Raw genomic sequence first — 12,272 nt, 5'->3', positions numbered from 1 at the left:
TGTTCTGAGATATATTTTCCCATAGGCTCCCTTTAGCTGCTCTTTTCTTTATTCATCCTTGAACAAAGTGGGATTTACTGCAACTTAAGAGCAACACTGGGGCCTGCCCCGTGACCTAGTGGTAAAGGGAGCTGATCCCAAATGACTGACAGCAGCTTGCAGAAACATGCTGGGCATGCATGCATGCATGCTTAATGTCCCAACAGGATGGAGAAGTGGAGAAGAAGCGATTGCAGCATGACCATGCCCCACTGCAAGGCACGTTCTCCTTCTCCCTCTCCCTCTGTCTCTCTGACTCTCTCTTATGAGTGCACCCCCTCCCCAACCCCGGCAAAAAAGAAAAAAGCAACACCACTAAAGTGGGTGCATTACACTGGGCCAACTACCACCCTGGGATGGTGGCAGATCCACTTTCAAATCTTTAGTTGGAAACATAGTGATGTGCAGACTCTCAGTCCACCTCCAAATTTCTAGTCTTCTTTCATTTAGTAATAGTGTAGGAGCCCTGTGCTGATTCTCTTTTACTCTGAGCTGATATAGCACATGGATGATTACAATGCCAAATAGGGCTTAATACCAGGGTGGACTCGTTCTGCTTTACTACACCTCTGAGACACCCTTCTCAGAATGCACTGGGCCATGACCAGTTCTTCCACTGCATGCCCCATTGTTTTCTAGGTTTGCTGTTTTCCCTAGTTGGGGAAAAACAAATAACTAGCAAGAAGATAGAGTGTAACGGTTAATCTGATATGTTGATTTGAATGACTAAAATCAAACATTACTTCTGAGTATATCTGTGTGTTTCTAAATGAGATTAGCACTGGTGAACTCAACAGAGCAGATGGTCTTCCCAGTGTGAGTGAACATCATCCAATCCATCAAAGGCCTGAAAGGACCAAGAGGCCGTGGAAGGGGAATTCTCTCCATTTTGCTTCTCGCCTGTGTGAGGTGAGACATCTCATCTGATCTTCCCCAGCTCTTGGGCTGAGATTTACACTAATGGTTCCCCTGAGTCTCAGGTCTTCAGACCCCAAAGTATACCAGTGGATTTCCTGTGGAGCAGTGGATGGCAACTTACAGATGGCATGTCTTCTGTAATTACATAACCCAATTCCCATTATAGAGAGATAAATGGATAGATGATAGAGATAGATAGATAGATAGATAGATAGATAGATAGATAGATAGACAAATGATATACAGATGATAGATGGATAGATAGATGATGATATATAGATGATAGATGGATAGACAGATAGAGATAGAGATGATAGATTGATAGATAATAGATTATAGATGTATAGGTAATAAATGATGGATTGTTAGATGACAGCTAGATGAATAGGCAGACAGACTGATAGGTGATAGATAAATAGGTACATACATAAAATACAATAATAGGTAGACAGGCAGACAAATAAATAGCTCCTGCTTATTGTGTTTCCTTGACGAACCCTGACTAACACATGAAGTCACGATTGCTATGTTTTGGGGTAGTACAGACCCTGAGTCAGGAAAGAGATGGCAGGAGAGCTCTAACGCATCATTCTAATTCTTCTTAGGCAGTCCCTTTTACCAAGCTAATTCAAGGAACCATTAATTGAGGTCCAGGTAAGTTTTCTCAACCTGTCTCTAATGGCTTTTAAATTCTCATGCATTCTCTTATATTCTAGCACCAAGTTTTATATCAGCCTTCATGCTTAATGCCATTGAAAGTTTCATCTCTATATGTACCTTGTAGATATTTAACATAAAGTTAAAAATAACTACATTAAAATGACACTTGGAGAGAAATTTTTGGACTATTTATCAACAAATATATCTACCCAACTTTTGCACATTTACTGTGTACCAAAGATCATCCTACGTGCTTTGTAACTATTACCTCATTTAATTGTCCCAACCACCCCAATTATGTATGTCTCTGAACATTTGTGTAAGCACTCAGACAAAACTGAGGTAAGGAGCCAGCAGGTGGCATGGTGGGTGGTTAAGGGCACTGTATTCCCACATGACTGACCACAGTTCGAGTCTCAGACCTGGCACCTTGCTTTCTCACTTTCACCCTGTTTCTCTATTTCTCTCTTTCTGTCTCTCTCTGGTCAAATTAAAATGATAATAAAATTTTTATGGGATGAGCAGTTAGCGTAATGGCTATGTCACTGGACTTCCACATAGTCGACTGCGGTTCGAGTCCTGGACCCAGTGGCGTAAACTCACGCCAGGCGCGTGTGTGTGCGTGCCCAAGATCCCGAGAGTAGAATGGAGGAGAAGGGATTGTGGTGTCGCCATCCCCCCTGGGGGGTGATGTCTCGCTTTCTGTCTCTCTGTCTCTCTCTGTTTGTCTGGTGAGTGCACGTGACCTATAGCAAAATCCTCTCAAAAAAAAAATGCTAATAAAATTTTTAAAAAACTGAGGTGAAGCTATATAAATAATTTTACATTTTTGTTTTCAGATTCATATTGTGAATATGCTCCGCATTTTAAAAAATATTTTTTAGATATATAATTTAAAAGAATATTTTTAGATATATAATTATAATAGCTCCATAATATTGTACCAAAAAATGTAGCACAATTTGTTTAACTTTTTTCACATTTGGGCCGATTTTTTATTATCATAAATTATGCTTTGACAATATTCTTTTATAAAATCTATGCATTTCCTATTTTTCCTCAGATTCAGTTTTTGGTGCTTTGCTTGTTTGTTTGCTTATATTTTGCCAGAGGGTACATATGCTCCTCGCTGGAGAGAAATAGAGAGAGTGGGGGGAAAAGTGAGAATGCACTCCCCATGGGGGTGGCCACACTGCAATCACTTCTCCTCCATTCTCCTCTTGGGATTTTGGGCATGCATGCACACACACTCTGCATATTTCTCATGCCACTGGATCTGGGACTCAAACTGCATGATCAGCCATGTGAGATCCAGCTGTCTTAATCACTAGAACATAGGTTGGCCCCTCAGATTCAGTTTTCACAAAATAAATTTCTGGCTTGAAAGGATAAACTCAGGGACTGGTGGATGCTATAATGGTTATGTCATTGAACTCGCACACAGGCAGCCATGGTTCGAGTCCCACACATGGTAGCTTAAAACTCATGCCGGGCACATGTGTGTGCGTCCCAAAATCCCAAGAGGAAAATGAAGGATAAGGGATTGCAGCGTGGCCATCCTTCCTGGGGGTTGATTTCTCACTTCTTGTCTCTCCATCTCTCTGGTGAGCACACATGCCCTATAACAAAAATTTCTCTTAATAAAAAAAAAAAAAGATGAACTTAGAATGATATAAAATAGATTAAAATGTTAGTTTCATTACATCTTCTCCAGCCCCTGGTATTATTCCTCAATGCCCTACAAGTAGAATGCATAAAAGACAGCTTTTTGTTTATGGGAATGAATTGTATGTGTGTGTGTGTGTGTGTGTGTGTGTGTGTGTGTGTGTGTGTGTTGGATAGCAAAGACAGAAAGAAATATGGGAAAGCAGCAAAAAGAGATCTTTAATAAGGAGCCCAGAGATGACACAAGTTGCTGCAACAATTGGTACATGCTTTCAGGAGTTAGGCAAGAGAGAGAAAAAATATTATAGTTGATAAATTATATTTTAAGAGCTTTTCCTTAAATTATTTAGGTGAGACAGAATATAACCTGTGCAGTTAAACATCTTGATACCAATATCTCTCCTTTACAAGGAAGCTAAGAAAAATGTAAAATTCTGTATTAAAGTCCATGCCAGCATTCTTTTTACCACTAAACATCTATCCATTTGTTTATCACATTTTTTGGTGCCAAATAAGTGCCAGGATGCTGGTGGGACTAGCAGTTGGCATAATGGCTATGTCACTGAACTACCATGTAGTCGACCCTGGTTTGAGTCCTGGATTCGGTGGCTTAAATTCACGCTGGGCACATGTGCATGCAGGCCCAAGATCCCAAGAGAAGAATGGAGAAGGAATTGCGGCGTGACCACGAAGAGAATGGACAAGAAGGGATTGTGGCAGGGGGAGCCCCTGCCGGGGGGGAGGTGATTTCTCACTTTCTGTCTCTCTCTATCTTTAACTCCAAAAAACAAAAATAATCAATCAATAAATAAATAAAACAAAACAAAGTTTGCACATGTGAGATCATTGCTAAGCACTGTAGAATTTACTACAAATGTCATTGAGGAGATGAAATACGGTGCTTAAATCGCGTAGTAGATATTTTGCTAAGAGGGAAAAAAGGACTAATGAGTCTTTCTTTAAACTCTCTTCTCAACCTCATTACTAGAACTTTTCTCCATTAGCTATTCCTTCACCTGTGACCCTGGACCACTGTCCTAAGCCACCTATGAATGCACTACAGAGAGTACTAGTTCAACTGCTCATGCTTAACACACTAACACAGCTGGTGAAAGTAAAAGCCAAACTCCCGAAGTCATTCTCGAAGTCATTCTCATGGATACACCCTTGAGCCTTCTCCTCTGAGCAGTTTACAACAATCAGAGTGCTAGAATTCAACTCCCCAAAGTGTGAATTTCCACCAGTGGTAGAACTGGTTTCAGATTCACTGTAGTTTTAAAATAAAAATGTTCTTTGAATATGAGACACATCTAGCTGATTCCAGTAGTCACTCCCACCCTAAATTGGGGCCACCTAATTAGGTGCTTTTCTCTTTAACTACAAGCTGAAATTCTTGTTCTACAAAGCAAGTTTCAGAGACCAGAATAGATGGTGGAAAGATAGGTGGAGATGATAATGCCAGCAGCCCTGGTGAGGCCCACCCTGGGATGTTCCACAGCAGGGCAACGAGAAGAGGGAAAATGTTGGAAGAGGGTCCCAGAACACACAAAGACGAGAATGTCACGCACAAGTGTTGTCCTTTTCACAGTTGGGTTCAAGATCAGCTCTAGGACAGCTTTTATTCTGTCTGAGTCATTCCTCCTAAAACTACAATCAGAAATCTGAATGAACCATCTTTGCAACAGTACATGACGATCAGAAAGGCAGAAGAAAGAACGTGCATGGCTCCCCCACAGTGCCGTGGCTGGCTTACTTTTTGGGTGAGGTCACTGGCTTCATTAATGTACCGATCACGCTCCTTTTCCAGCTGAAAGATAATCTTCCTCTGCTTCTGAGCCTCATTCTTGTAGTTCTGGATTTCTTCCTCCAGATTCCTCTTGGCTTGTTCATGGAGCTTTACCAGGTCTATCTGTTTCTGGGTCGCATTGACCGCCTTAAGCATGTTCTAAAAATAAAAACAACAAAGCAGCCATAATTACTCATACTGTTAGAGGATTTTTGGTCCCCTGCCTCATCCCTGAAATAATTAGATGCTTGTCTTTTGGATGAATAAAAATGATCATATTATCTACAGCTTATTAAGAGCTTGTTGTGTTAATTTTGCACAAAGCACTTTAAATGCACATATAAATACACATATAAGTGACCACGGTATTGCTCCCATTTTCGGGCCAGGAGACTGGAACTGAAGTGTTAAGCTATTTGCCTATGAGTTCATACAACATAGAAGAAGTGGCTGAGCCAGGATTTGAACCTATGGCTGGCTGACCTCAAAGTCCATGCTTTAACCTCTATTCCAGCTCTGGCCTTTTTCTTGTAAGGTTAGAACAATTGACCCTATTCACAAAATTCAGGTGTCGACTATAAAATAAGAAGAAATCAGCTTGATAAAAAGAATTAATATACGATCCAACAATTTCACTCCTGGATGTAAACTCTAAAGAAATGAAACAAAAAACTTGTACATAAATATTCATAATAGCACTATTCACAAAAAGAAAAGATAAAAATGGCCTAAATTTCCATAAGCTGATGAATAAATAAACATAAGTCTATGTGAAGCAGGCAAAACTCCATCTTGAAGGAGCGCCTCCATTATGAACCATTAAATTCCTGTGACTCTGGAAACCTCCCCCTACCCTATTGTCTAAGAGTAAATAGAGTGATTAACATTCCTTTTGTCCTTAAAACCCCTTCTCCTAATCACCTTAGTGATGATTAACCTTCTTACCTGCTTTTCCTTGCTTCTGTAATGTGCTTTTGCTTTTACATTGTAAAGCCTCACCCCGTACCCTTTCAAGCCCACTGCTCTTTGTAAATCATCCAGTCTTCCTGGACGTGATTGTGCATCTTTGGCCTATATAAGCTCCTTCTGTTTTCACTCGGCTGCGGCTGCGGGGTTTTGAGAGACATGAGTCCCCCCCCTTTCCCCCTCCCCCCGCCCCGCCAATATGCCGACGGCTTAATCAATAAATTCCAATAAATTTGACTATGTCTGGATGTCCTCTTACTGCTCGCTGAGTAGACTATAACATATACATACAGTGAAACATGTTTTTAGCAAAAAGAAAAAACCTGGAGTATTGAAACATGCTATCATCTGGATGAAACAAACAAACAAAAAAATTGTTCTAAGTGAAAGATTCCAAATACAAAAGGTCACACAGTGTACGATTCCATTTATATAAATATCAGAATAGGCAAATCTATAGAAACAGAAAGCAGATTGATAGTTGCCAGGGTGGGGAGGATGGAGGAATGAGGAGTGACTGAATGAATCACAGGATTTCCTTTTGGGGTGATGAGAATGTTCTGGAACCAGATAGTGATGATGGTTGCACAATATTGTGCATGTACTAAAAGTCACTAATGGTAAATTTTTTGAGAGGTTTTTGCTATAGGGCACATGCGCTCTCCAGAAAGACAAAGAGAGACAGAAAGCAAGAAATCACTCCCCAGGGTGTATGGCCGTGCACAATCCCTTCTCCTCCATTCTCCTCTCAGGATCTTGGACATGTGCATATGTGCAGGTGGCGTGAGTTTAAGCCACCAGGTCCGGGACTCAAACTGGGGTCGACTACATGAGAGTCCAGCGACACAGACATTATGCCAACTGCTGGTCCCACTAATGTAAATTTTATGTTATATTTATTTTACCACAACTTTTCGAAAAAGTTACACTCTTCAAGGCCTACCCAAAGGGGAGGGTTCTGGGTTCAACTCCAGAAACCTCCCTGAGTACACCAAGCACAGACATGCCCACAATCCAGGGCTGGCTGAGGGTGGGGGTAGATTGCAGCATCAAGATCCTGTTGAGAGTGTTCTCCCTCTCTCTCACATGGAAAAAAGAAATCAATACATTAGGAAAAAAATCAGTTTTCTAAAGAAATGCAGATGCCCATGTCCCAACTCTTAAGGTTTTGATTCTGTGGGGATCGGGTTAGGACCCAGGCACCTACATTTTTTTAAAAACTGTGCTGGTGATTACTTATGCTGAAACGGAAGCACTGGTGTTGGATGCTCAAGCTTCTGCGCAACAGTGTGGAGAGCCTGGCAGTTCAGCAGTCAGCTCAGGCAACGGGCCCAGCGCCTTAGCCCAACTGAGTGGGCCACGTGACCCTTCCCAGGAACTGTGTAAATAAAGCCTCTAGGTTTTTGCAACCCAGTAGAAGACATAAACTTGGGAGCTACTGGTGGCAGCCATGTTTTGCTATATGGACTGGAAAACAGAGTCTCCACTGACAGAGGAATAGATGAAAACTCATTTCTAGAGGTGGATTGAGAAGGGTTTCTGCATATCCTGAGAACACCAAGCTGGGATTCTGTCAGTCCCTAAGATCCAGGTGTATTCTTGGTTGTATGAGGCACCTCACAGTGCTTTCTCAAATCTGTCACCAATACAGAGCCACAACTAGGTCCAAAAACCACTGCACTATAAACAGGTAAAATGTCCATTAAACATTGGTTGGGTGATGATGTCGAAAACAGAAAAGGTCAAATTTATTTTCAGGTATTGGTATAAACATTTGTTCCATAAAAGACAAAGCCACTTCAACGTGACACTGAAAGGACAAAAATATATTCACGTTCTAGCCTGTCAAAACTATGTCACTCATTCTTTCAATAGAGGTGACATTTTAAGTCAGTGGGGAAAGAATGTTTTATCAATAAAGGTTGATTGCATATCTGCAGAGTCATTGCATGCTGTGCTAGGCACTAAGAATTCAGTGACCAGGAGACAAAAAAAAAAAAAAGTAAACCCTACCCTCAAGGAAGAACTGACATCAGTCAAATCAAACAAGTCTTTGTAATATTACTCTGGTGCTAGATTCACCAGCGTGGTAGAAAATCTTTTAGTTGTTTACTAGAATGATTCACCAGCGTGGTAGAAAATCTTTTAGTTTACTAGAAAATATACAATATGAATGGATTAAAGGTTGTGTCTGTTAAAAATAAATATTAAAATCTAAATCTCACATTATTGTTTATATGTACAAATTTAGAGAATAAAGAAGCTTTCCAGGATTAGGAAAGAAAAAAAGAACTTCAATGATTTTCTGAAGAAGTGCTTAGCAGTAAAGGTCTATTAATAATCTCCCACCATTTCCTGAGATTCCCTAAGTAGTCCACTTTAAAGTATAGTTTGTTTTGTTAACATTTGTTCTATTCTGGGAAACCTACAAAAATAAGGGAAGTCAGAATGAACAAATATAGGCCATTTCTACTTTGATGAGATAAAACTGTCTTGGCCCAAAGGCTGTTTGGAAACAGTGTCTCCTCACCCCACTCTGCATCTAGCCTGCGGCTTCTTACTCCCTTTAAGAAATCCTTAAGCAGAAAATTGTATACTAAATCCTTGAAAGTAGTCTGTCTCCTAAAAGTGGCTCTCAGTGGAAGGAATCCTCGGGAAAAGGTTGAGGACAGGAAGGGGTCTCACCTTTAAAAAATCTCCAGGTCTCTACCTTCACAGTCTCCCAACCCTCGCCTTGGTTTTGGGCCACATTGAGCTCAAAGAAGAGAAGGACTGAGAACCAAAAACAGACCTAAACCTACAGGGATGCTAAAAAGATAGAGAAGAGGTTTGACTTTTTAGAATTACGGAGCTGCCATTCTTAGACCTAACACCTGGAAGTTAAAAAATTTAATTAGTACTGGCTTGTCATTTTTGGATTAGCAGAAGTTGTAGATTATAGATATTAAATTCAGAAATGTTGATTGACTGCTTAAGATGCCACATAGCACACCAGCAATGAAAACAGAATCCAGAAAACACTCAGAAAGCCCCTGCTGCTTGACGCGCTAATTCTCTGAAGTCCTTTTGTGTTCACAGGTGATATTGCAGCTTCAATTCACCGCCAGTGAATGGCGGGCTGTAGGCAACCGCTTCGAGCAAAATTGAGCGCTATTATTTTATTCTAATCTACTTGTGTTTGCCTTAGAGTTTTCTTCCCTCTCACAACTGGTTATAGACAGATATCATGGCGCTAAAGAAAGACAGTATTTACCAGTGGTACTGTAACAAACTCACCTTGTTTAGTATGTCCCTTTCTCTCAGGAGCTCATCCATTGCCTTCTTATCAAGTTCTGCTTGCTTTTTTGAAGCCTCCACCTCTAAATCGCAAGGGAGAAAAGTAAGAAGAGAGTCATCTGAAGAGAGAATCTGCCAACGCCAAAGCCAAAGTAACATAAAAACTGCTTGGCATGTTTGTCTGTAGCTATAAAGGTACTGTTAATTGAGTGTTCTACGATCGCCATTATTACTCTGTGAGGCAGGTCTTCTTGCCGCACGAAAGAGGTGGAAACTGAGGTTCAGAAAGATTGAGTCATATGCCAATGGTCCACAGCCAAAGAGGCGATGAGGCTAAGATTGAAAGCTTGGTTTAATGTGATGCCAAAAAGTCCTACTCTTTTCACTTATTTTTTTAAAGAACTATTTCTCTTATTTACTTAATTCCATTTGCTTTTGTTTTGTTTTGTTTTGTTTTTTGTTTTTTAATTTGACCAGATAGAGACAGAGAAAGGGAAAGCGAGAAAGCATGCCGCCAGGCCAAGGACTTGAACCGTGGTCGGCCATGTGGGAATACCAGCACTCTTGACCACCACACCACCTGTTGGACCCAGTCCTACTCTTTTTAAATGTCTTTTGGGGGTTTTTTTGTTTGTTTTTATTATGGAAGTAAGTAGAAATATACAATGAAGTTAGAAATGCAAATTAAAGGGGAAAATTTTAAATCTACCAGAATCCAACATAATATTTTTCTTTTTTTTTTTTTTTTTGAGAGGTTTTTGCTATAGGGTGTGTGTGCTCGCCCGAAAGACAGAGAGAAACAGAGAGACAGAAAGCAAGAAATCACCCCCCCATGGGGGATAGCCAAACCGCAATCCCTTCTCCATTCTCCTCTCGGGATCTTGGGCACGCACACGCGCCCAGCATGAATTTAAGTCACCGGGTCCAGGACTTGAACTGCAGTCGACTACATGGGAGTCCAGCGACACAGCCATTGTGCTAACTGATGGTCCCCCAATGTAATATTTTGATATGTCTCTTTCTTGAGTGTTTTGCATGCAAACACATGTGTGTGCACAAGCATAAACAAACACACACCAAAAGGGAATCATATTACACGTACTATTTTGTAACTTGCTTTTGTAATTAACGAATAGATGCCTTTCTACGTTGTAAATGTGCTTCTACCTCAGAATTTTTAGTAACTCTATGGTTTGGTACTATATAAAAATGCATAATTTATTTAGTCAGTCCCACATTTTAACATTTAAGTTGCTTCCAGTTGGTTTTTGTTTGTCTTTGCAAATTTAAACAACAATCCTATGAAAGTTCCTGATCATTTGTTTCTCTAGAAGACGAAGGCCTAGATCAAAGGGAATTTTTTCTAAGCCATTTCTAGCCTACTGCCAAATTTCTCTCTGGAAAAATTAGTAGCAATTTAAATCCACACCCAACCCACCACTGGTTATTATCATTCTCTTTGATCTTTGGCAGTCTGATGGATTTTTTAAAACCAGTATATCAGTATTTAATTTGCATTTCTTTGATTAGTAGTGAAGTTCACTACTTTTTCTTGTTTAATGACCATTTATTTGTATTTCTGTTTTCAAATTGTTCACATTTGACCTTTGCCGATTTTTCTCACGAATTGCTTGTCCCTTTTGTGGATTTTTAAGAGCTCTTTATAAATAATAAAGATACTAACACATTAGCAATATTTTGGTCAATTTGCCTTTATAGAATCATCTGCTGCATAGAAAGTTTTAACTTTCACCTTAATGAATCTCTCAATCTTGGCTTTACAAGGTTTCAACGTTTCGTATTAACTTTTTTCCCCAAAAAGGAATTTATTATCATGCTACTGTTTTCCTAATAATCCATCCCGCATACTGGTATGAAACAATACCATCTCTTAGGTAATAATTTTGGCTGTTCCTGGCCTTTCCAATCTTTTCCACTGATCTGTTTATTGGAACCTCATGGCTACACTATTTGATCATTGAAGCTTTATAATACACTTAAACATCTGGCATGAAAAATGTTCCCTCATCACTTTTTTTCCAGAGTTTTACAGCTGCTGTCATATGTTTATGCTTCTGGAGAAACTCTAGAATCAGTTTTCAACTACCATACAACATAACTCACTGCAATTTTTATTGCGAAAATTAAATGTACATATTAATTTGGACAGATTTGTATCTTTACCATGTTCTTTTTTTCTCATCCAGGAACTTGGTATGGCTCTACATTTTTCTACAGAGCAGGCGCCACCACGCCTGGTATGGTTCTACATTTTTCAAGTCTTCCTTTATACCCCTCAGTAGAATTCTGTAGCTTTTTTTATATATAGGTCTTGCTGATATCTTGGTAACTTTATTCATAGATATAGTGAAAGGGGGTTTTCTATCATATATTCTAACTGATTTTTTTATATAAAAACAGGTATTGATATCTATATGTTTATTGTATAACCTGCCACCCAATTGAACTTTCTTGTTAGTTCTCATAATTTTTCAGTTCATTTCTTGGATTTTTATGGTAGAAAATCATATAATGTCCTCATGATCCTAACCTTTATCCAGCACCAGTATTTGATTAGGTAATAGTGAAAGGAAATGGTCCCTAAGAAGAAATAGCAATGTTGATAATATCTTTAAATATAACCAGAAGAGAGAATGATGATTTTTGTAAACATGATTTAAGGATAAAAACTTGGGTTTGGGACCAGCAGTTAGCATAATGGCTATGTCACTCAACTCCCAGATAGCCAAGTGGTTCAAGTCCCAGTCCCGGTGGCTTAAACTCACACCAGGTGTGTGTGCGTGTGCTCAAGATCCCGAGAGGAGAATGGAGGAGAAGGGATTGCAGCATGGCCATCCCCCCAGGGGGTGATTTCTCACTTTCTATCTCTCCGTCTCTCTCTTTCTGGCTAGCGCATGTGCCCTATAGCGAAAACCTCTCAAAACAAACAAAAAAAAGAATT

At 39.8% G+C, this 12,272-nt stretch overlaps 1 protein-coding gene across 1 annotated transcript in view; it reads right to left on the bottom strand.

Moving 5' to 3' along the window:
• CFAP58 (cilia and flagella associated protein 58) overlaps positions 1-12,272 on the bottom strand; it is a 124,089-nt gene that overhangs the window by 91,117 nt on the left and 20,700 nt on the right. Inside the window, exons 8-9 of the mRNA XM_006166422.2 lie at positions 9,311-9,393; positions 5,036-5,227 (exon numbers count right to left, since the gene is read on the bottom strand). Coding sequence (XP_006166484.1) covers positions 5,036-5,227; positions 9,311-9,393 — 275 coding nt within the window. The remainder of the gene's footprint in view (positions 1-5,035; positions 5,228-9,310; positions 9,394-12,272) is intronic.

The sequence above is a fragment of the Tupaia chinensis genome, unplaced genomic scaffold, assembly GCF_000334495.1.
Source record: "Tupaia chinensis unplaced genomic scaffold, TupChi_1.0 Scaffold144255_1, whole genome shotgun sequence".
NCBI classification, from domain to species: Eukaryota; Metazoa; Chordata; class Mammalia; order Scandentia; family Tupaiidae; genus Tupaia; species Tupaia belangeri.
The sequence above is the reverse complement of the archived record's forward strand: the minus strand, read 5'-3'. Positions and strand labels throughout refer to the sequence as shown.